The sequence below is a fragment of the Manis pentadactyla genome, chromosome 19 (assembly GCF_030020395.1).
Source record: "Manis pentadactyla isolate mManPen7 chromosome 19, mManPen7.hap1, whole genome shotgun sequence".
Lineage (NCBI taxonomy): Eukaryota > Metazoa > Chordata > Mammalia > Pholidota > Manidae > Manis > Manis pentadactyla.
The window spans coordinates 10,925,932-10,950,442 of NC_080037.1; the positions used below are offsets into that span (position 1 = coordinate 10,925,932).

At 57.5% G+C, this 24,511-nt stretch overlaps 3 protein-coding genes and 1 long non-coding RNA gene across 14 annotated transcripts in view; 1 reads left to right on the forward strand and 3 right to left on the reverse strand.

Moving 5' to 3' along the window:
• On the reverse strand, nucleotides 1-4,102 carry EFNA4 (ephrin A4). Its single transcript, XM_036922372.2, is given in 5 exon segments — nucleotides 1-698; nucleotides 1,123-1,191; nucleotides 1,576-1,792; nucleotides 1,794-1,872; nucleotides 3,925-4,102. Coding segments are annotated over 5 exon segments (621 nt in total). The 5' UTR covers nucleotides 4,038-4,102; the 3' UTR covers nucleotides 1-555.
• On the forward strand, nucleotides 4,007-21,168 carry LOC130681701 (uncharacterized). The gene is made up of 3 exons (XR_008994959.1): nucleotides 4,007-4,104; nucleotides 19,520-19,702; nucleotides 19,842-21,168. It is a non-coding gene; the product is annotated as an uncharacterized LOC130681701 (long non-coding RNA).
• Nucleotides 4,468-15,309, reverse strand: ADAM15 (ADAM metallopeptidase domain 15). Of its 9 annotated transcripts, none has more exons than XM_036922360.2 (23): nucleotides 15,134-15,309; nucleotides 13,867-13,973; nucleotides 13,173-13,249; nucleotides 12,702-12,780; nucleotides 12,447-12,523; nucleotides 12,163-12,355; nucleotides 11,364-11,429; nucleotides 11,214-11,282; nucleotides 10,966-11,135; nucleotides 10,742-10,826; nucleotides 10,162-10,310; nucleotides 9,904-10,078; nucleotides 9,530-9,622; nucleotides 9,105-9,409; nucleotides 8,827-9,028; nucleotides 8,484-8,561; nucleotides 7,956-8,028; nucleotides 7,603-7,741; nucleotides 7,121-7,190; nucleotides 6,449-6,520; nucleotides 5,985-6,056; nucleotides 5,594-5,718; nucleotides 4,468-5,510 (listed from the first exon to the last, which is right to left on the reverse strand). In XM_036922360.2, the coding sequence occupies exons 1-23, from the start codon at nucleotides 15,210-15,212 to the stop codon at nucleotides 5,465-5,467; spliced, it is 2,601 nt and encodes an 866-aa protein (XP_036778255.1). In that variant the 5' UTR covers nucleotides 15,213-15,309; the 3' UTR covers nucleotides 4,468-5,464. The 9 variants fall into 9 exon arrangements, 8 of the variants coding, with proteins under 8 accessions (XP_036778255.1, XP_036778254.1, XP_036778257.1 ...); XM_036922359.2 differs by having other exon boundaries at nucleotides 6,449-6,523; XR_008994958.1 differs by having other exon boundaries at nucleotides 5,594-6,056; nucleotides 6,449-6,498.
• The window catches only part of DCST1 (DC-STAMP domain containing 1), an 18,226-nt gene continuing 9,384 nt past the window's right edge, over nucleotides 15,670-24,511 (reverse strand). For all 3 annotated transcript variants that reach the window (XM_057495098.1, XM_057495097.1, XM_036922367.2), the window contains 12 exons: nucleotides 24,156-24,295; nucleotides 23,196-23,412; nucleotides 22,946-23,089; nucleotides 22,252-22,373; nucleotides 21,740-21,897; nucleotides 19,670-19,769; nucleotides 19,455-19,550; nucleotides 19,201-19,327; nucleotides 18,779-18,895; nucleotides 18,186-18,328; nucleotides 17,932-18,045; nucleotides 15,670-15,983 (listed from right to left, as the gene is read on the reverse strand). In XM_057495098.1, the coding sequence (XP_057351081.1) occupies nucleotides 15,732-15,983; nucleotides 17,932-18,045; nucleotides 18,186-18,328; nucleotides 18,779-18,895; nucleotides 19,201-19,327; nucleotides 19,455-19,550; nucleotides 19,670-19,769; nucleotides 21,740-21,897; nucleotides 22,252-22,373; nucleotides 22,946-23,089; nucleotides 23,196-23,412; nucleotides 24,156-24,295 (1,730 nt within the window). In that variant the 3' untranslated portion in view covers nucleotides 15,670-15,731. The remainder of the gene's footprint in view (nucleotides 15,984-17,931; nucleotides 18,046-18,185; nucleotides 18,329-18,778; nucleotides 18,896-19,200; nucleotides 19,328-19,454; nucleotides 19,551-19,669; nucleotides 19,770-21,739; nucleotides 21,898-22,251; nucleotides 22,374-22,945; nucleotides 23,090-23,195; nucleotides 23,413-24,155; nucleotides 24,296-24,511) is intronic.

Sequence of the window (24,511 nt, forward strand, 5' to 3'; positions counted from 1 at the left end):
GAGAGCAACAGAAGGATGGGTGATTTATTGGGGGTTTGGTCCAGACACTTACAAAAATACAAACTGGTATGAAATTCAACCTCATGGCAAGTCCGTCTTCACAGAAGACAAATGAGTGACCCTCTGGGGAGAGAAAGTCGCAGCCCAAGGAAAGGGGCCCACAGGGCATCAGGCACAGACTGCAGGCCCGGGCATCTTCCTTGCCCTGGTCTGGCTATCAATCTGTCCCCAGGTCTTTGGCCTTGGCCCCTAGCAGGTTCAAGGATTTGATCCCTCCAAATCCCAGTCTTCCCGGCGGATGAGATGAGACCATCAAAGCAGCTGACAGAGACCCTACATTTGCTTGCGCCAGCACCAGGGGGCTCAGGCACCCCAGCAACTCCACTTCAGCCTGATGAGGGGCCAGCCCGTGAGGGTCACCTCGACCCCCACCTCCCCCATCACTCTCCCATCTTGTCTGGCTTGGAACTCCCAGCTCAGGTTGCAGGGGCTCCTCCTCCAGTGAGTCTTGGGAGGACTCTTAGCTCCTGGGGGTGGCAGAAGGGTCTGCTTGGCTCAGAGAACTCGCAGGAACCGCAGAATTGGGAGCAGCAGCAGCAGCAGCAGCAAGAGACAGAGGGGGCGGGGAGCACCCCCCCCTCGCCATCCCGACGTGCCGCTCTCTCCAGGGCTCCCAACTGGATGGGCTGACTCCGACTCTGTGAAGGAACAGGGTGGCACTGATGGGTCTTTGCACTTTGGCAGCCTCTTTCCTGCCTTGCCCATTAGCTATTCTCTCCCATCCCACTCTCCATGCTCTCCCACAGTAGCCACCCCCTTCCCATAACCTACCACCTGGTCCTCTCTAAGCCCCAACTTCCAAGTCTCCCCCAAACCATCACTAGAGATGGTCTGTTCAGCCAAGGTCTGGAAAGGTCTTGCCCTGAAGATTCCATTCCTTGGCCCAGCATAAAGGGGTACAGTGGAAGCTCTCACAAGGCTAAATGGGGAGAAGAGGCCGCAGCTTACAGCCCCACCGGGGCCCTCAGGGCCTGCTACTCCCAGATATTCCCCACTCTTTTCCTCATTCCCAAGGGCCCACGCTGGCCCGAAGTGTTGCTCCCTGTTCCCCAATTCACTTACTGCTCTCTTTGCAGCAGACAGACACCTGGAGCCTCAAGCACCGGCCAGAACTCTCCGGAGTTGGCACCACTGGGTGGTGGGAAATTAGGAGGAAGAAGTGATTTAGCACAGGCTAGTTTGCACCCCTCAGATTCTGCTTCAGCCTTTCCCAGCTTCTCTTCTCTCCAGTTCCCTGCAAAGCTTTTCCTTATTTTTGGGCCATACCCAGATGCCAGGCCCCGTCCTTGCCCCTCTTCATGTCCCCTTTCTTAACTCCTCTTCCTTTCTCCTCCTCTCTATAGACTCACTCCAGATGGGCCCCTGCTCAGTCCTGGACTCAGGCCCCCTCCCACTCCCAGGCCTCTCCTCTCCCTTCACCTCAGGCTCTCTGCCTTGACTGGTGACAATGGCAGGCCACCCCATTCCTCTCCCAACCTTCCCCAAGAGGTGGTCCATGTGCCCGTCCTCACTCACAGATGTAGTAGTAGGTCTCTCCAGGCAAGAACTCGAAGCCGAGGGAGAAGGGTGTGAAGCGCTGAATCTTCTCTGAGAACCGAACAGGGCCAAAGGGAGCAAAGGGGAGGGAGCACTCCCAGCGCTTGAAGGCACCGGGCCCCTCAGCCCGGCAGGCCTCATAGCCTGACCACTCCACCATGTATAAAGCAAATGTCTCGGGGCCCTCCGGGGGGCCCCGGGCCTTCATAGTGTGGGCAGAAGATGTCTAGATAATCGTTGAGGCCCAGCTCCACCACAGCGTCTCCCTGAAGCAGCCTGCAGGCATAAGGTCAGCATGGGCTGAGGTGTTATAACAGCACGCCTGGGCCACCAGGGTCTGAGATACCCCTCCTGCCAGCCCCTTTCCCACCCCCTGGAGAAGGAGCAGCTCCCGAAGGCCTGAGTTCCCCGACAACTCAGAAGAGACAAAGACAGTGCAAGAAACGGAGAAGTAACCAATTCAGAGGTACAGAGAGGTTAAGGGACTGCAAGTGCCCACAGCCACGTGGCTCAAATGTGAGAAGGCCATTCACTACAACCTACCTTTCTGGTTGGAACTGCCACCCATCTCTCTAGCCCCAGTGTCCAACACAGCCTGGCCCAGCACCAGAGCCTGATGAGTGTTAGGTGAATGGCTGCGGCATAGAGGCAAGGAGTACAGGTGTGGACCCACAGTACAGTCAGACACAGAGATGGAGACTGGAAACAGTATCTTCATTAACATATGCAGAGGGAGGAAGACTGTCCTGAAATCTCAACCAGTGCTACAAAGAATGCAGGAGTGAAAATGAAAGAGGGAGACGATGGTGGGGTCCCCCCTTTTTTTGCAGGACAAAGAAATGCCAGGTGAGGAGGGGAGCCCCCTCCACATATCACCCATAATAGCCTCCTCAGGGCTTCCTTCTCCATCTCTTGGGAGCTACCTGGGGGAGCCAGTACAGGAAGGCTGGAACAGGCTGCCCCCCAACATGGAATACAGCTGGAACTGATCTCCCACCCCCACCTCTCTGAACTTCACATAGCCCACTTTAACCTATGAAAGGCCTCCAACTATCCCTCGATTAGGGGTCTGAGGACCACCTGCATCAGGAGTTCTGAGTAGAAATGTAGATTCCTGGGCTCAGCTCTGACCTTCTAGAACACAAGCTGAGCCTTCGTACATGTTGTTCCATAGCCTCCTCAGTGCCTGGAAAAGTGTCCCACACAAGGACAGGGCTCAACAAATTTCTGTGGACTGAATGAATGAACCAGAAACCTCAGGGTTGAGGGCTAGGAACCAGAATTTTTAACAAGTCCTCTAAGTGATTCAGAGGCACTGGTCTGGAACTGAGAGAGGAATTCAGATTAAGGACAATAGCTCTTATCACAGGGTATTGGTATTGTAATGACCTGTCTTGATGCCTGCCCTCCCAGGGGGTCTTTGGGCTCCCAGAGGGCAGAGTTTAGGTATCCCTCATCTCTAATCCCCAGCACCCTCACACCCGTCCCAGCACAAGTGAACACTTAATGTTAGTGGGTGAACAAAAGAACAGTCACAGATTGTCTCAAGTAGAAAATCAGAAAGGAAAACAGATGGAGAAAGCAGAGAGAGGCAGGGAGAATTAGGGAGGATGGAAACCGTAAAAAAATACCAAGGTTCAAAAGCAGGCAGCTCAGGAGAAGTAAATAATAGCTTAGATCTGTGCAGCCTGCACCTCCCTCACATACATGACCTCGGTTAGCCCACCTTATTTCCCAGGCTTCTAGGTATTATTAGCCCATTTTACAGATGAGATAACTGAGGTTGGGGAGGTCAAACGACTTGCCCAAAGGTGATTCAGCGAGAAGGGCAGGGCCGCGACTGGACAGAAATAAAAGGACCAATAAGGACAGAGATGAAAGCAGAGATGCAGAATGAGTTCAGGACACAGGCAAGCACCAGAGGAGAGGCCGAGTGAGCAGGAGAGGCCATGCTCTTTACCAAGAGTGAAGCCCCTCCCTCCCCTCACGTCCGCCCGCCCCAGCTCGGGCCGAAGGGAGGCTGGGGATCACTGGGCGAGAGGGAAGGGGGGCGGGGCTCACAGTGCAGGCCGAGGCCCCACAGCTGCCGGCTCCGAGACCCCGCGGACCGCTCTTGGGGCTGGGGTCTTCCGTCCGCCCCCTAATACTGGCGGGCGGGGGAGACCCGGGGAGCGCCTCGCCCCTCCCCCTCCCCTGCCGGCTCAAACAAAGGAGCCCCGGCGCACGGCCCGACCCAGGCGGCACCGCGCAAGGAGCGAGTGTCGGGCGCGCGCCAGGTCCGGGAGCGCGCAGGCCCGGCTGGCAGCTCGCCGGGTTCGGCCTGGCTACCTGGGGTTACTGGAGTTCCAGTAGACGGCGTGGCGGAGGCCGGAGCCCCCCCGCAGAGGGGAGCCGAGGAGCGCGGCCCAGAGGACAGTCCGCAGCAGGGGCAGCAGCCGCATCGCCCCCGGGGTCCGGTCTGGTATGGTCCGGCCGGTCCCGGCCCGCTCCCCAGTCGCCGCGAGAAAGGTACAAAGTGGATGTTGGTCGGGGGGAGGTTGAGGGATGGGGGGTGGGGTGCGGCGATCCGCAGGCCACGCCCCTGGGTAACTTTTCACCAATGGGGGCACATCTTCGCCTCTCCACTCCGAGCCAACTCTTGTTAACCCTCTGTGCGCGGTAGCGCGCGCCCGGTAGCTCAACTCCAACCGAGCCTGGATCGCTTCGTGAAGGGGCGGGAGGAAGGACGCATTCACTATCCAGGAGTTTTTATTTTTTTAGGGAGGTCGCGTCTGTCGTGTCTGCACTTATTAGAAATTTGGAAGATTTAAATAAGAGCATACACCCTTTGCTCAGAGAGAGGAAAGTGAGGCACGAACGAGGATCCGCGAAGCCTGTCCAGCCACCTTAGCAGATGGCTTTTTTCTTTGCTCATCTAGGGATAGCGCGAGGGGAAGGGAAAAATCGCCGCTTGGAAACCCTCCACCGCCCTCGTCCGCTTACAGAGCTTTAGGTGGCGAGCTCGATGTCCACCTGTCCTTTTCCGCCCCGCACCATCCTTCTGGGCTGGGGCCCATGGGCCCCAGCCCCGAAGACAAGTAATGAGATGGTCGCAGCTTGTACAAAGCACCTTTGTTCCCAAGCCCTCAGGTGGGGGCGGGGGGGGGAGGAGGAGGAGGCAGGTGCGCGGTCTAGGGATCGTGGGAGCCGCCGCCCTGCTCCGCCTCGGCTCCAGGGCTCCGAGAACACCAGCTAAGATCCACTTTTTCCAGACACTGGTCAGAGGGTGAGGACGTCGAGTCCAGCTGTTTGTCCGGTTTGTTCATAGATGCCTCCAGGGGCTGCACAGTGTTTGGAGGCGAGTTCTTGGCGATTGGGGGTGGCAAAGGGCGTACAACTCTCCGTGATACTGGATTGCGCAGAGAGCTATTCCGGACTGGGTAGAAAGAAGCCTTGAGCATCCCGCGAACACGCGCTGACCCAGCGTGAGACTGTCGCCCTCCCTCATCCCGTCTGCGTCTGAGGCGACAGCGTCTCCTAGCGGCCATACCTGGAACCGCAGCAGTGTCACCTTTCCCTGAGCCGACAAACTCCGAAGGAGGCACGTCCCCCAAGGTCTAAAGTTTATTGTCACTGAGCAGAGACAGGCTGTGCACCTCCGTCAGCTCCATTCAGTGCCCAGTCCCTCCCCAAACCTCTGCGACAACTGCATGGCTGGGTCCCCAGGGCGCTTGCTGCTGGAACTGCGCACGGAGGTGCTGGGTGTCTTAGGATGCCTGTTCCGTAGCGTCCAGACTCCAGCTCCCTCAGTCACTGCGGGAGACTTACGGGGGCGTGTCCATCTTTGAGTCCTAAATCCGGGTTGGAGGCAGCGGAACCTCAGGAGAGGTCAGAGGTAGAGTGAGGAGGACACTGCTGGCGGCGGCGGCGCAGGCCTGAGGTCCAGGAAGAGGTCAGAGGTCTCCTTTCCCTAGACCACTTACCCCACCCACCCAGGTTCAGGACCCCCCTCGCCGACCTGGAGGGTACCACTAGGGGCGGGATTCCTGCTTCTGGGCCAGGCAGGTCACCCAAATGTCGCCGGTCCTGGGGATTGGCAGGTAGTGGCTTCCTCGGGGGTAGGGGCTTGGCAGGCCCCTGGGACTGAGAGAAAGAAGGCAGGAGGCTGGCTTGGGAGGGGATGTCATGTTGCCCACTCCCGACTCACTGGTGTTGGAGAACACCAGATTGCCAGGAGTAGCATCAGAGGTCACCTTTGTCTCCAAACCTGTCACCATTAAAGATGCCATTGGGGTACGTGCCCCTCAGGCACAGAGAAGGTATCTCGCCAAGGCCACCACCGCCATGGCTACCAGCACCACAGCCCTGGGTGGGGGGAGAGGCTGTGCCCTTCTCTCCCCCACTGTTACCTTCGGGCGTCTCACCACCGGGTCAGCGGGCAGAGGGCGGGTGGGGGGATTGGGTCGGTCAGCCAGCTCAGCCTGAACAGAGAGAGGGGCAGTGACTGTGAGAGCACAGCCAGTAGCGGTGGGCATGCAGTGGTTCTCCCAAGGGGTTCAGGTCAACATGCAAAGTCAGCCGGGGACGTGCGCACAGGGCTGGGGAGCATGCCGGCAGATGCCTCTGGGCAGGAAGGTATGGGTATCCAGTTGTGTCCCTGGCCGACTGCAGTCCTGCCAATGACCACCAGATGGTGGTAGAAACCAAGGCAGGAGGCTCACCCTTTGCTGCTTCTGGGGCTCAGTGTCTGAAGGCTGAGGGGTACCCTGGTCCCCAAATGAAGAGCACTGGCAGGGAACTGGGATGAGAACTGCCGTTGGGCACCAAGCCTCCCACCTGCTCTGGGCCAGGGCGGGGCCTGGCCCAGATTTACCTGGAGTCTCTTGGGCACTGGGTCAGGAGGCAGCGGCCTGGAGGGGGGCGCTGGGAAGCCAAGAATACTAGCCTGCTGAGAGAGCAGGAGGAGCAGACAGCACAGAGTTGGGGGTGGGGTGGGGGAGAGGGAGCAGAGAGACAGATGTGGGCAGGGAGGCGTTAGTGCCTAGGGAGGGGCAGCCAGGGCCCCAGGGGCAGTGGGGCTGTGCATGCGGTTATTTACTTGCGTGCAGAAGGGGTGACAAGTGGTGGATTGGGCATGCAGACCACCTCCACACACATGCTCCTGTTCTCAGATCCGGAGGGCTCAGAGCAGGGGCACTCACCAGCCCTTCTACACATAGTAACCTGGGCCTCATCAGGTCCCGGCACCCTGAAGGTCATTCTGAGCACACACACCCCTTGCCCTCCAGGGCCACTGCTGGAAGCACTGTAGACCCATCTCTCGAAGCCACCAGGTTGGCCAGCTCAAAGAGCTGAGCAGACCTTCTAGGTGACTGCCCCTCCCCACTCTAGGGTGCACTCTGCTTCTCTGCCTGACTCCCCTACTGACTCTTGGGCAATCTGCATCTTTCTCTGAGTTTAGAGCCTTCAATACCTCCCATCCCAGGGCCCAAACTGGATGCCTGGCCAAGGTGGGGCCCTCTCTCCTCTGGCATCTGGGACTTACCTTGACACCTGGCATTAGCAGGGCCCTCTGCGGGGGTCCTGGGTGTTCTGGGGGACCAGACTGGGCTGCCCTGAGCATGGAGAAAAGCAAGGAGGGAGAGGGCCCAGGTTCAGACCCTGTTCTGCACCCATATGTACCTTTGAGTGGGATTAACCCTTTGCAGCTCCTTGGAGAGGAGCTTGTGTGTGGCTTGGGCCAAAGCAGAGGTGGGGAGGTAAGTGGATCAGCCTGAGGGAGGCCCCACTCACCCAGCACAGGGGCTCCTGGGGAGAAGTAGCCCTAGCATCCCAGTTGCCCCATGCAGGTCTGCATGTGAGGTGAAGAGTGTGTGCGGCACATGTGGGGAATGGAGGTGTGTGAGTATGGTCTGGGGGCCTTGGGGTCAGAACCAGGGGTCAGGAGCTGCAGAGGGGTTGTGGGCAGGGCTCCAGAGCTATCCTCCACAGAGCCACTGAGGAAGCTGGTAGCAGGGAGGCTGGTACCTGTATTGGCAGCTGGGTCCCTTGAGTTGGCAGAGTCGCTGGCGCAGGCGTGCACGGTGCCAGTAGCTGGCACCAAGCAGTATCAGGATGACCAACAACAGGAGGCTGAGGGGCAGCCCTGTGGTCAGGGAGCTGGTTGCTGCAAGGGGAAGGCAGGTTTGAAGTGGGCAGAGCTAAGAACTCCACACCCAGGGAGGGGTGGTGGCGGGGGACCACAGGGACTAATCAGAGTGGTCAGAGAAGGTGAAGGCATCAGGGGTCACAGAGAGGGAGCCAGCAGGGAAGGGGTCAGGAAAAGGGGGGGTAAAGGATGAACCACCTTGCCCTCCCAGCTGCCCCTGCCCCCACACTACCTCTGATGTGGGTGGTACAGTCAGGGGGCGCCCAGCCCTCCTCACAGTGGCAGTGTCTATTGCTGTTGCAGACCTAGGAGGTACAGGATGAGTAGTCAGGGGCTCTGCACTCTGTGGCTGTGTTTCCCTGGCCCCATCTTTTCAAGATCTCAGGTTCCACAGCTGGAAGTTGTGCTGGGGATGATGGGGTGGAGAGAAGCAGTGCTCTGGAGAGAGGGAGTCTTTATCTGTGCAGAGAAAATCAGATCGGACTAACACAGTGGGTGCTGTATGTGTGCACTATATATGTTGGACACGTGCTAGAAGCTTTTATACTCATCTCATGTTCCCCAGGAAGTGGGTACTATTATTATGCCCACTGGATAGATGAGGAAACTATGGTCAGAGAGGTTTTAATAACCTGCCTCAGGTCACCCAGCCAGGAAGTAGTAGAGCAAGGATTAGAACCCAGGTATGTGTTTCCAAAGCCCATCATTCTCCTCCCTGGAGACTCCCTGCTTTGCTTTCATCTCCCCCATGCCAGCTCACCCCATGCCCATGGCATTTGCTTCGACATTCCTGTGCTCCCAGGAGATCCACGGGCTGGCACTGATGGTTGATGCATACCTGCTCAGTGGGGAGAGAAGAGCAAAGACCACGTTCTCACAAAGATTTACTGGTACTGAGACCAGCACGGCTGAGGTCACACCTGCTTTCACAGATGGAGACACCACCGCTCACGGGATATGATGGGACTTCACTCAATCTGAGCTAATGGTCAGAACTCCCCTCAGAGTTTGGGCCTTTTATGCCAGTGGACGGTGAGGCCCGGGTGCTGCTGGCCAGTTCAGGTATTCCACCCCACCTGGCCTTGCCCACCCAGGCTGCTCACCAGACCAGGGCCACAGGCTGTGCCAGGCAGAGTCAGGAGGGGCTGGGCCACATCGTTGCCCAGGTCCAGGCGTACCCAGCTGCAGTTCAGCTTCAGCCTGGTCCCATTGGCTTCCAGCATCTCCCAGTGCAGATCCTGGGCTGAGCCCAGCAGCGGCTGGGCCCTACCCCCCTGACACTGGAGTTGCCCACACATGGCATCTCTGGGGTGAGAGAGGAGGTACAGGGTCAGTCCAAGGCTCCCAAAGACCTGAGGAGGAGCCAGGTTTCCTCACTTACCTAGGGGCACAGGACACATAGCTGCCATTAGGGCTGCGTCCACAGCTCCCAAAGGCGTCCCCCCGGGTGTTGGCAGTAAGGAGGCAAAGTGGTGTGGCGGGCTGGGCCCCAGGTCCCCAGAGAGCCTGGCACTGTTGGGCGTAGGAGGCGCAGCGCCCTTGCATGCATACAGCCTGTCCACCAGCACATGGCTCGCCGTCCCCCAGGCTGACATCAGGGGGGCACTGGGAGCTGTCTCCTGGGCAGAACTCGGGTAAGTCACAGTCCCCTCTGGTAGGGCGGCACTGCCAGCCAGCCGGGCGCAGCTGTGGAGGGCGGGGGAGCATCAGTGAGGGTGCCAGGGAAATCCAGCCGGGCTCAGAATGGCCCTTTCCACCCTGCACCTGGCAGGTGAGCTCCAGGCAGCCGGTCCAGGCTGTGCCCACCTGGCAATTTTGACAACAGAGTCCGTCAGATGCACACTGTGCCCCTGGCCTCAGCTGGCAGGTGAAGTAATCACAGCACGGATCAGTGCAGTCCTGAGGACAGGGCACAAAGGGCTGGGTGTCAGCAGGCTGGGCCTGAGAGCCCCCCTCCAGCCCCCATCCCAGAGCCTGAGTCAGCAGGACACTCACAGCAAGTAAGAGCTGGAGCCCAACAATGCGCGTGCTGGCCCTGCAGACAGGGAGGAGGGGAGGAGGGAAGGAGGGGGGGAGGGCCCCTCGGAACCAGAGAGCCGCTCAGGGGCCTCAGAGAGGGGTAATGAGCCAGGGTGAAGGCACAGAAATGAGTGGGGCGAGGCTTTGGGTGAGGGGCTCACATCCGGGAAGCCACAGTCACACTGCTCGCCGGGCTCCACAAGCCTGTTTCCACAGACAGCGGCCATAGAGGGCAGGCCGGGCAGCCGTTCAAAGAGGCAGCTGCCCATCCCATCCAGGAGGGCTTTCTCCAGGGCCTGTCGGCTGCAGTTGCTGAAGTTCAGGCCTGGTAGGAAGCTGGGGATGGCAGAAAGGAAAACTAGGACTGTGGACCACTCTGTGCCCTGGCCTCAGCCCCTCTCCATCCTGCAGTTACTCACTCTGTGGAGGCCTCCATGATGCAGCTCTTGGCTGGGGCTGGACCTGGACAGGGGCAGCTGTTCCCAGGTGAGTTGTGGTCCAAGCCCAGACTGTGGCCCAACTCATGGGCTATTGAGGAGGCAACTCCCAGGATACTTGTGGAATGGTCCTGTCATTGGGGAGGGGTACCCCAGGTCCAGCACCAGCCTGACTGCTCCTCATCTCTCCTCATCTGACCTCCTGGGTACTCAGCAGTCACCGCTGCCCTTAATTGCTTCTAAAGTAGTAGGGGAGCCCAGGCCTGGGTGTCTGGAAACCTGGGTTCTAGTTCAGCTCTGTCCCCATCCCTCACTGTGTGGCCTGGGAGATCACCTGTTCTTTAAGTCTTAGTCCCTCCGCTCTTCCCCCTAGAAATGGGAAGATCTCATAGGTAAGGTCTGTGTACACTGGTGAGCTGGCCACAGGAGAGGAGTGCCCTGATAGCAGAGCACCTCTGCCCTCTATATGCTCCGCTTTGGGGTAGGTAACTTGTAGGGGTTTCAGTGACCACAGTTGGGAGGAACTGAATTGGGAATGAGGAGGAGACCTGAAATAGCTCACCATGTTCACACCTCCTGAGAAGTCAGGAGAACAGATGGAGTTTTGAATGGCCATGCCCACCCTGGGCCCAGAGAATGAAGTAGCCCTGTGGGATTGAGAAGTCAAAGTTCAGGGCTGAAAACCAAGGTTCCCAGAGCCATAGGGCCTCAGGTGGGGAGTTGGGTGGGAAACTGGCCAGGCCAGGGCAATGCCAGGTCCTGTTGGCTAAGCTTGAGGGGTCTTACGTCACCAGCTGGGCACTGTCGTGGGGCAATCGAGGCAGCAAGTCTGCCCGGCGCCAGCGGAGGAAGTTGCTTAGCGTGAGACCTGGGTCCTGGCTTATCTCCATCAGGTCATGCTGGGTCCAGGCCTCCAGGCCTACTAGCACCACCCGTACATTCAGGGGCCGGAAAAACTGAGAGAGAAGTAGAGCTCAGGATGGGGTTTGCCATTGTTGGGGGGCTGTGAGGATGCTGCCCAGCCAAACACTCACTGTGTCCAGGAGAAGGGCCACTTCCAGCGTTCTGTTCAGCAGGTGCTGGAAGTCTGGGTACCTCCGGACCTGTGGGTCAAAACAAGTGACAGTGAAGTGGGGCAGGGTAGGCAGGTGTCGCGGGAGTACATGCAAAACCAGCACGCTCACCTCGGAATGATCAGCCACAATCACCAGCTCAACAACCTTGGTCTCTGTCACCACATCCCGCCTCCACTGTGGACAAGAAGAAGGAGCATGAGGCACACCCCCTGCTCACTGCCAGCAGCCACGGAGGGCCGACCAAGCAGTGTCCACTCCCATGCTGAGTGGGTCAAACAGAAGAGAGTGAGGAGCCCATTTTACAGATGAATGAGAGCCTCAGAGGCCAGGGACTTGCCCAAAGTGGACCAAGAAGTAGGTTATGAAGCTGGGAGTTGAGTCCTATTTTTCTGGCTCCAAATTGTGCTTTTTCCAAATTATAAAAAATAGTAATAATAGCCAACACCATCAAATACCAGATGCCAGTCACAGTTCTAAGCACATTGTATATATACTGGTTCGTTTAATCTTCACAGTAACCCTATAAGGTAAGTAGTTTTATTGTGCCCATTTAATAATTTAGAAAACTGGGTTCTTTATGATTGGTGACTGTATTTTCTACACCCAAGTGAAAGCACTCTGCATATGGAATCATGAGATACATGAGTTTAAGTCAAGTACCTGCATCTAAATCTTGGGTATATCAATTTTTAGTTGAATGGCCTTGGCCAAGTCACTTAACCTCTCTGAGCTGATTTTCTCACTAAAATAGAGCGATTGCTAGTATCTACCTCCCAGGGTTGCTGGGAAGAGTAAAGGAATTCAAGGGCCTGGCCTGGGGAAATCATTCTGTCAGTGGGAGCTGTTGTTACTGTGTACAAACAGCTCTGAGGGTTGGGGGACCAGCCCTCCTGGCAGGCATCCTCACCCGGCGGGTGTGGTGCTCTCCCAGGAGGTGCTCGGGAGGAACCTGAGTGGGCACAGAGGCACGCCAGCTCAGGGCACAAGTGTGGCCTGGCAGAAGGAGGTCTTGGATCCGGGAGACAACGGGGTTACCCTGAAGGTCCCCAGGCCCCAGCTCCAGGGTGTAGCTTCTTTGTGGGGACAGGATCACCAAGCCCCTAGGAAAAGATACAGGAAGTCAGAAAGTTTTTCAATTCCGTGCTTCGTGCTCCCTCACTTGGTCCACCTTCCCAGGCCGTGCTGCCTTACCTGAGCCCAGAGCAGGTGCAGATGGAGACCTGTGAGTCTGCGTGGCCCTGTACTCCTCCCTGGTAGCAGCAGTTCTCCTACAGCAGAGAAATGCTAGTGCCAACTTGAAGGAGGGGGCCAGGATTTGAGCCCAGGAGACTAGCCCATTGGTGAAGATATGCAGAGTCCTCCAACATCCTCTAGGGATGGCACCCTCCAGTTACCTCCTCCCTTCTTCCCTCAGGCCAGAAACAGGGCACAAGAGGCCCGACTCACCAGAGTGTGTCCCTTACTGACCACACGGGTGCCATCAGGTTGGTACCATACCAGCGTTGGGCGGCCTGGGACTAGATCCCTGCAGAATGAAGAAAAAGGAGGGCAGTGTCAGGGGCCTCCCAGGGTGGTACGGTGACAGCCTGAGGCCTTGAGGTGGACTGGTGGCTGGGAGCCAGGCAGTCCCCCAACCTTCCTGCTTCCCCCAGAGGCAGCAGGGTATAGTGGCTGGGCCACAAACTCTGCCAATCTCTGTGGATTCCAATCTGGTTATCATCACACCTAGCTGTGTGATGTTGGACAAGCTATTTAACCTCTTTGCCTTGACTTCTTCATTTATAAAATGAGAATAATCTTATAGGGATGTTAGGAGAATTAAATGAGTTCAAGCACTTTGTACATGGCACATAGTAAGTGCTATATGTAAGTTGTTAGCCATGTTGTTATTATTAATACTACCACTATCATCATTACCTATTCTGTAGCAGCTCCAGGATATGACTCTCACCATCCAATTCCAATTTGATCCGCAAAGCCTCGGGCAGGTTGGTCTGTGGGCATCAGAGGGCATGTCACCTCCCTGGTCCTGCCAAACTCCTAATCCTTTCTAACCAGAAAACCTCAGGCCCTTAGGAGAGCACCAACAATTAGATCACTGGTGGGGGATCCCGAGGGAGGGGCCCGGAAGCCCTGCCTGGCCTGGGGCATTGTTCTGGGGGGTTGTATGGGGAGGTCAAGGAAGGTATCTGAGCCGCCCCTTCTCGGCTTCCTGCCCTAAGAGGAAGCATCATAGAGGACCCAGTGCAGGCCCCAGCCCTTCCTCTGACTCAGCTTTAGAATTGGGGTGGGAGGGAGGGTACTTGGTAGGTCTTGACCCTCTCCAGGCCCCCCACTGAGACAGCCAACAACATGAGACCAAGAAAGAAGGTTTGGCCTCCGAATTTCCCCACTGGAGATGGATGGGTTGGGTGGGGCTGAGGCCAGCAGATGTGTGTGAAGAGGGGAGAAGGAGGTAAGTGAAGCCAGGTGCTGGGGCGTGGTGAGAGAGGCAGCCCTGCGACAGTGAGGTCCACTCACCTGCTCCTCCGTCAAGCTTTGCCCTGAGACACTTTAGTCCAGGTGGCAAGGTGGTGGTGGTGTCTGTCTTTGAGGGGAGAGAGAGGCTTACCTGAAGCACCTCCGCTAGGCTGAGTGTGAAGTTGTCCTGAAGGATCTGGGGCTCCAGGGACCCACTTAAGGTCCTCTCTGGCCTTGCCTGCTCCTCCTCAGTGCCACCTGCAGAGTCCCCAGGATTTCTCAAGAGTGCGGAGAGAATCCGCGCCCGGGGTTGGGGTGGCTGGTGCCCTCTGACAGCCCCCAGCTCCCAGCAAGCACATCAAGGCCCTGCCATGCTTGATGGACTACTGCATTGCAGGGACTTAAAGGAGAATACTAGAAGGAGGGGGTCTTTTCTCCAATTTTTTGCTCTCATCCCACCAACCCATCCACAAGTCCCCAAAGAAGTTCAGCTTGCAAAGCCTGTGGCCCCTCCTTTTCCCCCAGCCCAATCCCAGGTTCTCACAGGGACCCTCCCCCTGTTCCCTCTTGCTCCCAATCACAACCCCCATCTCCCAAGAACGCACCCTCAGAGGACTGGGCGAAGCCCCGTGGCCCCGTGCCCACTCACCCTCCCCTTTCCTCACATCGGAGAGGCCGGGAACGCCCGTTTCTGGGTGAGCAGCGCAAACAGCCCCCTCCCTAAACACCCTCATGCCCGGTAAGGCACAGCCGCTGCTTCCTCTCGGAGTCTGCCTCCCCTCCCCACAATGGCTCTCTCTCCTCCGGACACTCCACCCAGCCTGCCCTCTCGGTCCCCGGCCCAAGACAGCGGCGGGAAGTGAAAGTTCCAAGGAGGAGCTGGTGTCCCAGCCGCTTTCCTGGCCAGTTCTCCCTTCCCTCTCCCGGGCCCCCTCCCGACCAGTCAGGTTTCTGGTGGCATCAGCACCAAGGTTAGGGGTGTCGGACTGCTGGCAGGCCTGGGATAAACGGCCAGGAAGACTCCTCTTCGCCAAACCCTACAAGCCGTGCCCACTCGGCGCCCTGGCACCGGGTGGCACAGTCGGCTAGGCCCTAGAGGAGCGAAGCCGTCAATCTTGGGGAACAGCGACCCTCTCCCAGGATCGGGCGCTGGGCCAGGCCTCTCGGTGCCTGGTACTGAAGCCTGAAGTGTCGCGGGGACCGCACAGAGGATGACCGGGCTGGAGCGCCGGCGTTCCCTGTCGTTCACTCTCCGCTCCACTGCCCAGTCAATGGGCCCTCGGGCCAGAACAGTAGACCTAAGCGGCCCGCGCACTAGGTGGGGTCTCCGTGGGACCCTAGGAGCCCGACGCCTCCAGACTTCCCTGCGCCTCTCCCAGTCCGCCCCCTCCCTGGCCCACTGCCGGCCGCGCACTCACCAATATCTGGGAGTGGCCGGGAGGACGGAGGGCTGCCCGCGCCCAATAGCCCCAGGGCCCAGAGCAGCGCCAGCCGCATGGCAGCGGCGCCCCGGGCCGGGCGAGGGCAGCAGGTGCTGGGCCGCGCACCGAGGAGCCGATGCAGCCGGGTCTGTCCGCTTTGCTCATCCGGCAGCGCAGCACAGCCGCCAGGCCCGGCCCCGCCCCCTCTCACCAACTACAGCGCCAGGCCCGCCCCTGCCCTCACGAAGCCCCGCCCTCACCGCGCGCCGGGTCCTAAAGACTCCGGCTCCTCCCTCGCTCTGCATCTTCACTTTCACGCTACAGTGCAGGGTGGGAGCCGAGAACGGGTCCGACAAGCTTGGGCGTCGCGCCTCAGCCCTGTCCTGGGTCCGGACCCCTTCCCAGAAGCTTCGTTGCTCTCCTTCGCGTCTGCGGTCCGGCTCTGCGGGGATTAGGCGGCCAGTCTTCCCGATTGCCTGCCAGACAGTGCCCGGCTCACCCTCAGTCCAGACACCTGTGAAGTGTACAAGCAGGAGAGTGCAAGGCATTTTATTAAACAGGAAGCAGCTGGGTTTGAGAGCGAGTGGACGCCCCTTCACTCTGCGTAGATAGCGTCATCCTCGCTGTCGCCGTAGGCGGAGGAGGAGAGCTCCTCGCGGGGTGTGCAGGCCGGACACCGCGCCTGCATATCGTCCCAGCACGACCGACAGTACACAGCCTCGCAGTCTGGCGTCGGGCACACGTAGGACTCGGGTGTCTCGGGTGCCTGGCACACCACGCAGCGCCGGCGCAGCCAGCGGCGCAAGAAGGGGCAGCGACGGTGCAGGATGTTCGCCAGGTGGCGGCGCTGTTGGGAGGCAAGAAAGGTTTACAGCCGGTTGGGGAGCGAGACAAGAAAGCGAGCGCGGGGTGGAGGACTGGACAGCGCTTCTCGCCTGGCATCTCAAGGCCTGACAATGCCCACGTATTCGAGGAAGCTGGACTGGGCAAAGACGACCCCTGGAGGTTAAGGGGGCTATGGAAGCGGATCCTGGGGAGCCTCCCTCGCTCACTTCGTGATGGAGAGTGGAAGGATGCTCTTCGATTGTCTCCCTGCCAGTAATAGCAACCATCATTTGCGTTTTCCTATAAATCATCTTGTTTGGCTCTCACGGTGTGGCTGAGTAGTGAGATAAGACTATCACTACTGTGTTCCCCACTTGTCAGATGAAAAAAATGAATCTCGTAAAGGTTAAGTGACTTTCCCAAAGGCTTTACATAGTAAACAAACCCGTCTGGACCCAGGTGCCCTAATTCCAAATCACAATCCTGGTTTATAATGCCCCCATCCTCTCTCCACACTATTGCCAGGAATTCTCCACAGGCCACCTTATCAGGTCACCACTCTTTGGTCAAGGAACCACAGGGGCCCCACTGTCTGGTAGAGGAAGGCAGAACTCCTGGCCTCAGCCTTCAGAGCCTTCCACAGTCTGGTCCCTTTCTCGTTTCTGCTCCAATTTACCCCTCCATGCACTTTGCATCTCCTGTGCCAGTTTCTCCTCAGACTAGCCCTGGCACTTGGCATTCCTTTTGGACTCTGAGTCTTTGTACATTCTGTTCCCTCAGCTTGGGATGAATGCCCTTCACATTTCCATCAGCCCATCCACATCCAGTTTACTTCAGGACTGGGTCATGGAATCAGAGTATATTCATTTGTTCATCAGACATTCATTCAGCCCTATTGTGTGTCATGGGGATGGGAGATCTAGGCACTGGTGGGGAAAGTTAAGTAAACACAGTCTCACTTTGAGGACCTTCGTTAGGGCTGATTAAATAGTGGCTGTCACTCACATTTAAAAAAAATTAATGTTGGGCCCTATACAAAGAAACTAAATTAATTAATTCAAACAATACCCATATAAGGCAGATACTGTCATAATCATCTCTCCTTTTTTAGGTGAGAAAACTGATGCTTGGAGAGGTGGTCACTTGCCTAGGGTCACATGATGGCAACTAACATGTACAGAACTTGCTCTGCCTGTACCATGAGAGTGAAACTCATCTAATCCTTATGGTAATGGAGTAGTTAACTCTATTTTACAGAAGGGAAAAGCCAAGGCCCAACATTTAACTGCCCAGCATCAGCCAACTGTCAAAGTAATAAGGGGAGGAGGCAGGATTGAAACCCAGGCTCTCTGCCACCAGAGCCCCACACGCGACCACCATTCTTTACTGATCTCTATGAGCAGGCCTTACAGATCTGTCCTGCCCCCCGCCCCCAATTCTTCAAAGGGCAAAACTGAGGCCCGGTGAGGACCATGGCCAAGGTCACACAGCTTAATAAGGGAGTGCGGGCTGGAACCTGGTTCTTCCAACCCTGTTCTTTCCTTATATGCCCCTTCATGAGGCCTCCCTGACCCTGAGCCCATCTGCCCTCCCCTTGGAACTGCAGTGAACTTCTGTTCTGCAGCCCTCTCAGTTGAGCCTGTGGCTTTGCCTTGGGCCCCTTGTTGATAAGCCCCTCTTACTTTCCTTTGTGACCAGACTGTATCAAATCTGATTCCCCTTTTCCACTTGCCTCCCAGGGGTCCACTGAGAGTCTCAGGCTGGGCTGAATACTGCGATGCAGAGATGGACGCAGCCCTAACTTTCCAGTTGCTGGGTGACCGGGGCCTTTGGCAGGCATCGTGTCAGAACCCAGCGAGCTCCAGCAGAGTGTGGGACTGTGCTGGGGGCTGGATGGACTGTAGGGAGGTGCCCCATCCCACAACTTTCAAGCCCATTCAGGAGGCACCGGAGCGCAGGCCCAGACTTACTGAAGCCCTCTGCTGTCGTGCCTGCCTCAGGATGGCAGCCCTCCTCAGCTTGGTGAAGGCTGCTCTCTTCCTCAGGAGCTCATTGTACAGGAACAGGATCCGCTTCTTCTCTCGCTGGGGCCCAGGAGAGGGGGTCAATAATAGTGACAGTGCTGAGGAGGATGGCCTCCCCTAAAGACAGGGCTGGCAGGGGCTGGGCACGGGCTGGTGTGTGTGCTAGTGCATAAGGGGGGTGAGGGCAGGGCAGGGCCCACCTTGGGGAAGTAGAAGGCTGCGATGACCCTCCGGAGCCGGTAGCCAAAAGCCTGGAGCAGGCAGAGGCTCACTAGCAGACCGACCGGTAGTGCAGCCCTCAAGTAGGCCCCGGCATTCAGGCACACGGGCTGGGGCAGGCAGGCTGGGGGGACAGGGCAGCCCTAGGTTGAATTCGCCATCCCAGTGGACTGTGCAGATCAGGGCTCTGATTACCCTGCTCTCCTCCTACCTGCCCCTCCCCCTTTACAGCTGCGCTGTCAACACTGTAGCCACTAGGCCCCCAAGGCTCTGTTCTGTATGGCACAGATGTAGAAAATGTCCCGGATGGATGAAAGTTCTGCTGGACAGTGTTGCTCCCGAGGGCTGGGACCTTGTGGCCCCGAGGCTTCAGCCCCCGGACTCCTCTGACCCACGCCTACATCCTACAGCTCTTCAGGCCTGACCTGAAGTTTCCTGCTTTGATTTCTCCACCCCAAGCCTGCCCACCCCCATGTTGCCACACCCAAGGCCTGGTCCCCCAGCTCTTTGCTTTGGAAATACCCTTGCCCTCCAGCCCACAAATCCTCTGCTCCAAATGTTTGGCATCACTCACGCATGGTGTTTGACTCCACCACTGCCTCCGAGGAGGTGTTCAGGGCCCCAATGGTTTTCCGAAGGAGTCGGGCAAGCATGGAGTCTCCCCCGACTTTCACCTCCAACTTATGACTGCCTGAGGCCAGAATAAGGGCCATGTGGGGTCAGGAAGGAGTTGGGGTTCAGGGGAAGGGGCAGGATGGGGAATGTTGGGGAGAGGGCAAGGCATAGAAGTGCTCCTCACAGGACTTCCCGTCCCCTCACTGAGCACTGTCCCCCACCCTGCTGCAGGCAGACAGGGAGTTTAGAGGCTGGGGTTCCCACTGGCAGCTGTCAGGGGCAGAGCTGAGATTTGACCCTGACACAGAAGGAGGCCACGAGATTGGAGGGACTGGGGTGGGGGGCTGCACAGAGGGACCCCGGAACGGGACTTGGGCTCACTGCGGAAGGAGTACTGCCAGAAGGCGTGGTGGCGGATGGTGTCGAAGATGGAGTAGAGAGCCCTGTCCAGTCCACACAGCACCAGTAACAGCAGCAGGAGAGGCAGTGTCCCCACAAGCTCCCCCATCTGCCCAGACGGCAGGAGGGGGAGAGCTGGCCAGTGCCGCACGGAGCCGTCTCTGCCGCCTTTGCCCTCCACCCCTCAGATCGTGCCTGTGGCTGGATGTGGAGGCCCAGCCCCATGCCCTCCTTACCACATTTCTCATTTCTGAGGCCTGGAGAGTGGGCTCAAAGGGGAAGATGACAGTTTTTTTCTCAGCTTTGCGGAGCGGCAGCAGAGTCCTTTTGCCCTGGAAAGAAATGTCCTCGCCACGAGGAGCTCTCTCCCCTTCCTCCTCTGCCCTTCTGGAGAAGGAAGCCACACAGGGCACCCGGCCAGGCACCCTTGGGCAGGGCCGTGACCGCTCACCAGCATCTTCCTGCGCTCATCGATCTGACAGAAGTAGGTGCTGATGTATATGTTGTCAAAGCGGATGTCCCCATTATAGCTGTCCATGTAGGAGAAGGACCTGTGGGGAGGCTGCCTCTGTCCCTCCAGGTTCCCTTCTCCCACCCCCCAACTGTGGGCGTCCTCCACTCAGTCAGTATGCACTGAGCACCATCTGTGTCCCAGGAGAAGGCTGCCCTGCCCTCCAACAGCCATTGAAAGACATGCACACACAACTGACGAGACATGACAAAGGTGAGAAAGGGTGGGAAGGTGGTGTGAGTGCATGTGTGTGGCATAGGAGAAGGGTTCCCAGCCTCCATGGGGCAGGATGGAGCCGGGAAACCCCTCACAGTTTCAGGGATCCCCTGATTCATTATGACTCCCATATTCACCTCTCAAGTCCCTGTTTCTCAGCTGAGCCCACAAAACATCTCCTGGAAGTCACTTCAAGCAAAACGCATCCCAAACCACCATATCCATCTCTAACACACCTGTGAGCACAGCAGTGTTTTCTGTGTGTGTGTGTGATGTGTGCACATGCCTATGTAGCTCTCTTCTGTGTATCTCCCAAAGTCCCACATAAAGTGTCAGTTTCTTAAGACAAAAATGTTAATTGTTGGAGATGTGTTTGAAACTGTAAGATTACATTAAATGAGCTCTGTAAACTGTGAAACCTAAGTTCCAATGCTACTGGTTCTGGGACTGTAAAATTCCACATCTTTGCCTTTAAGAGAGAACTAACTATAAATGCAAAGCAGGACTGTGAGTGCCCCCTTGTGGAGAGACCTGTCGCTGCTGCGTCGGGGCCTCCAGAGCCAGGGCCCCGCCTTCTCACCAGCTCTGCCCCTTGTGTGGGTGACCTCACCCAGGTTGAAAGCCTGGAAGTGGCTTTTGACTCTGGGCCTCCTTCCTTCCCTCGTTTAGCTGGCTTTGAGAGCTGCGGCACCTCTCCCTTTCCTCCCTCCATCTCAGGCCAACTTCCTGCTGGGCCCCACTCCAGCCAGGCTCCCTCCTAACCTCTGACCCACCTTGGCCTCCCTGCCTCCAACCTGCCTCAGTCCATCCTGCAAACACTCCCCAGCTCAGGGCCCTCCTGAAGGGCTTTCTAGACTGTTTTGGCCGTGCCCACTTCAGGCCAGTGTTCAGCCTCAGCCTCTGCCACGCACAGCCCACAGATGCCAGGATCCTCGCCTGAGAGAACGCCCTTCCTCTCCTCGGCCACGGCTCCCATCTGCAGCCTCTTGAAACCAGTTATGGCCCTTGCAGAGGCACCTCAGCTTTCACCCCTGTCCACGGCTGGTGCATGACAGAGCGCTTGAACTTTGTGGATGCCTCTCCTGCCTCCCTAGGCCATGATCTTCTTGAGAGTGGAAATATGGCTCATTCATCTTCGTCCTCCCACAGAGCCCTCAGCACACACACAGCCACTCACTTGCTGTCACTCTAGGGCCCACAAATAGGGGCAGACAGAGCCAGAGCCCCTGTGGCTGCCCTTGCCCATCCCCTGCCCATCTGGGGGTGGGGACAGGAAATAGAGGGTCCAGAGGTCAGCAAGGAAACAGAGTGAGGCCCAGGGCAGCCCAGCTGGACGCCAGGCTGGGTGGGGTTGAGGACTTTGGTCCAAATGGAGGGAAAGTAGCTGCCAGCGCAGCAGGCGGGAGAAAATGAAAGCAGAATTGGACGATAAAAATGGCACAAAATCAGAGCCAAGGGGAATATGAAGGGCAAGAAAAAAATCAAAAGTCAAAGCTAACAGTAAAAAAGTCAGCGTTGGGATAAAGGCTGGAAGGAGGTAGATAAATGAAGACTGTCGCCCTTTTAAGGGTGAGAACACGGGTAGTGATTCTTCTGACAAAAAGTCCGCATTTCCTTTAATGTTGTGTAAACAGCAAACGCAGCTTAATGAAAAGGCCAAATTAAAGGCACAAGAACATTCACAGGCAGGGCTGGAGGTGGGCTCCACAGGCAGTCCCATTCTTATAGCCTCCCTCGGGGCAGGGCTCCCCTCTGGGGTGGAGGCTGGGGCCTTGGGGAGGGGCCATGGCTCACCCGTGGAGGACGAGCAAGAAGGTGCAGGAGAAGAGCACCCGCAGGAGCCCCAGGGACCACTCCAGACGTGCCTCCTGGCGGCTCACGTAGTCACGCACCTCGGTGCTCACGTGCTTCCAGCTCGTGTTGAGGCCCAGCACCCCAGCCTGCTTCTCTTCCTGGCGCAGAGCAGGGCTGCAGACTGTCTCCCCCAGGCGTCTCTCCCCCGGTGCCCCACTCCTCTCCCCAGGACCTTCAGGATTGCCGCCTCCTTCTGCTTGCCACCCTCCTTGACAGAGTCTGGCCCCCCTGCACCTGTACGACTGACACCCTCTCCTTCCCAAAGCCAGGTCCACGTATATCACAGGCTTGCACTCTCCCCTTCCCTGTCAACCAACCGTTGCCCTCCTTGTCTCCCTCCCTCACGTCCAGTCGCCTCTGCCCTGTGCCTTCTCACTTGCTCTTCCTCATGCCCTGCTCCCTGTGCCTGCCCTTCACTCTCTAGCCCCGGCCCACACGCCCCTGCTTCCTACCTTGAGTTCAATGGTGGCTGAAAATTCTCCCTCCAGGCTGTGAACAGACTGGTTGAGAGAGTCGTAGGTCTGCCCAAAGTTGCCTTCTACTGGGATACGGCTGCGGCACCAAACTTCCATTGCTGGTTTGTGGGGGTGGGCAGGTCAGGGGCCGCCCTGTGCCTGGCCTCCAGGGCCTCCTTCCCATGATCCTCTGCATCCTGCTTTTTGTCTCTCTGCCGGTGACTTTTCATCCCACTGAGTCTTTCCCTTCTCCACTCTCCTTGAGTTATTTTTCCCAGAAACAAGGCCTGACTTCCCCCTGTTTTGGGACTTCCCCCTGTTTTGTCATGGTCTGTAACCATACCAAATGTTAATAGTCATAGCCAATATTTATAGAGCTATTCCTCTGTGTGCCAGCTCTGTGTGTCATCTGCTTCACACGTATTATCCCCTTAAATCCTCAAAAACCCTTAATGGGATAAGTACTTTTATTATGCCCATCTTTCACATGAAAAGATGGAGCTCCAAGCCCCGCTGTAAACTCACCCTGGATCAAAGTTGGTCAGTGGAGGGGCTGGCTCTGAGGGGGCTGGGTCTCCTAAGCCTAAGTCCTCACTGCCTGATTGCTTTCCTGCCCCACAGGGCCCCAGTGGTCCCCAAGGACTCAACATCCTAGCCCCGGTGCACCCCACCCTCCTGCCACTGAGCTGACCCTTAGCAATGCCACAGAAGAACTTGAATTTCATGGGCAAGCAGAGCAGGTGGTTGAGGAGCGGGACCCAGATGTGCTGCATGCACCGTTCATGCTTTTGGTCAAACCAGCGGCGGCAGCTGAGTATGGCCTGGTTCACCACGTCTGTGGGAAGGCACAAGGAGTGTGAGGTCCCCATGCCCTGACCTGGGGCGCTGGCCCTGTGGCCCACCCACCCTGCCCTGCCTGGGGACCCCCCAACACTCCTCACTGGAGCAACGCAGCTTGGTCTTCAGCTCATACATCTTCTGTGTCGAGAGGTGGTGTCTGGAAGCTAGGGCTCGGGGGGTATCTGCTTCTTGGGCTGTCTCCTCTGAGCCCATGGCATCCTCTGGCGTATAGCCAGTCTCACTATTCACCTGGGCATCCAGGTCCTCAAAGGAGTTGGAGATGTTATGAGTCTCGGCTTTCAGTAAATCTTTGCTGCCCTGGAATTGGAAGTGGGGAGGAAGGGACTCAGGGATGGAGGCTTAGAGCTTGTCTAACAGCCTGTCCTCCCCTCACCGGCCAAGCTTTGGACTCTTACCTCAGGCCTGTAGGGAGCTGGGCCCTGACACAGCCTCACACCTCAAATACTCCACGGTTCACAGTCCTCGGGAGCCCTCACCTCACCCCAGTGCCTCTGCTCTGCTCTGCTCACCTCCCAGGCTCCCAGCAGCTCAGACCTCCCATCCCAGATCCTTGCTAGTCAAGGTCGGGCTCCCTAGGTCCTTGGATTTCACCTCTCATCACTAATCTCTCAGACCACTGTGCCATCTCAATGTCCCTAATTCCCAGACCCCTGAGCTCCTGTCTTGCCAACTTCTCAGCTCTCCCAAACCCTGAATCTCCAGTCCTCCAATACCTAATTCTGATACCCTGGTCCTGGAAGCTTCTGAACTCTTCAAGGCCAAGGCTCCCAATTTCCTGATATTCTAGTTCAGTTGCTTAGAGAAATGCCTACTCAGGTGTTTGGAAATGTGTGTGGGGCATGTCCCAATGACAGGGGTGGGAGGCTCTCCTGACATTTAGTGCCCAGGGACCAGGGCACATCTAGCAATGTTTGGGGACAACCCTGCCAGTAGTACCCCCCCACTGGGCAACTGCAAGTCCAGGGTCACAGCTCCCAGCTCAAGTCATCAAGGCCCCCAGGGAGAGGGAGCCCTGGGCCCTGCCCATGCAGGGTCCTGACCAGCAGGTCCTTGAACACTGCCCGCAGTGGGGCTGTGGAGATGCGCCAGGCCGCGCGGGTACTGTTGATCTGCAGCTCCACGGTGCAGCCCAGCGATGCTATCACCTCGTTGAGGTTGTGCCGCAGGTTGGCCACTGGTCCTGGGGGAAGAGGCCCTGATGGATCATCTCCCTCTAGAGCTAATTAACTTTTCTAAGCCCACCCTCAGCTCCTGCTCTACAAGCAGTGACCACCTCCTAGAACTGTATAATCATGCAGCTCTGAAACCTGTGAGAGGCCATCTTGTTGAACCCCCAATTTTTTTTTTACCTGTGAGAACTACAGAGGCCCAGAGATGAGAAGGAACTCTCTCAGAG

Excerpts from the sequence above, each read along its gene's own strand:
- ADAM15 (XM_036922359.2), bottom strand. The coding sequence starts at position 15,212 with ATGCGGCTGGCGCTGCTCTGGGCCCTGGGGCTATTGGGCGCGGGCAGC. Across the intron at positions 7,191-7,602 it reads GGACCCAGCTGCCAATACAG|GGCAGCCCAGTCTGGTCCCC; the intron begins GTACCAGCCTCC and ends CTCCATGCTCAG. Across the intron at positions 5,511-5,593 it reads CCCCTAGTGGTACCCTCCAG|GCCTGCGCCGCCGCCGCCAG; the intron begins GTCGGCGAGGGG and ends CCTGGACCTCAG.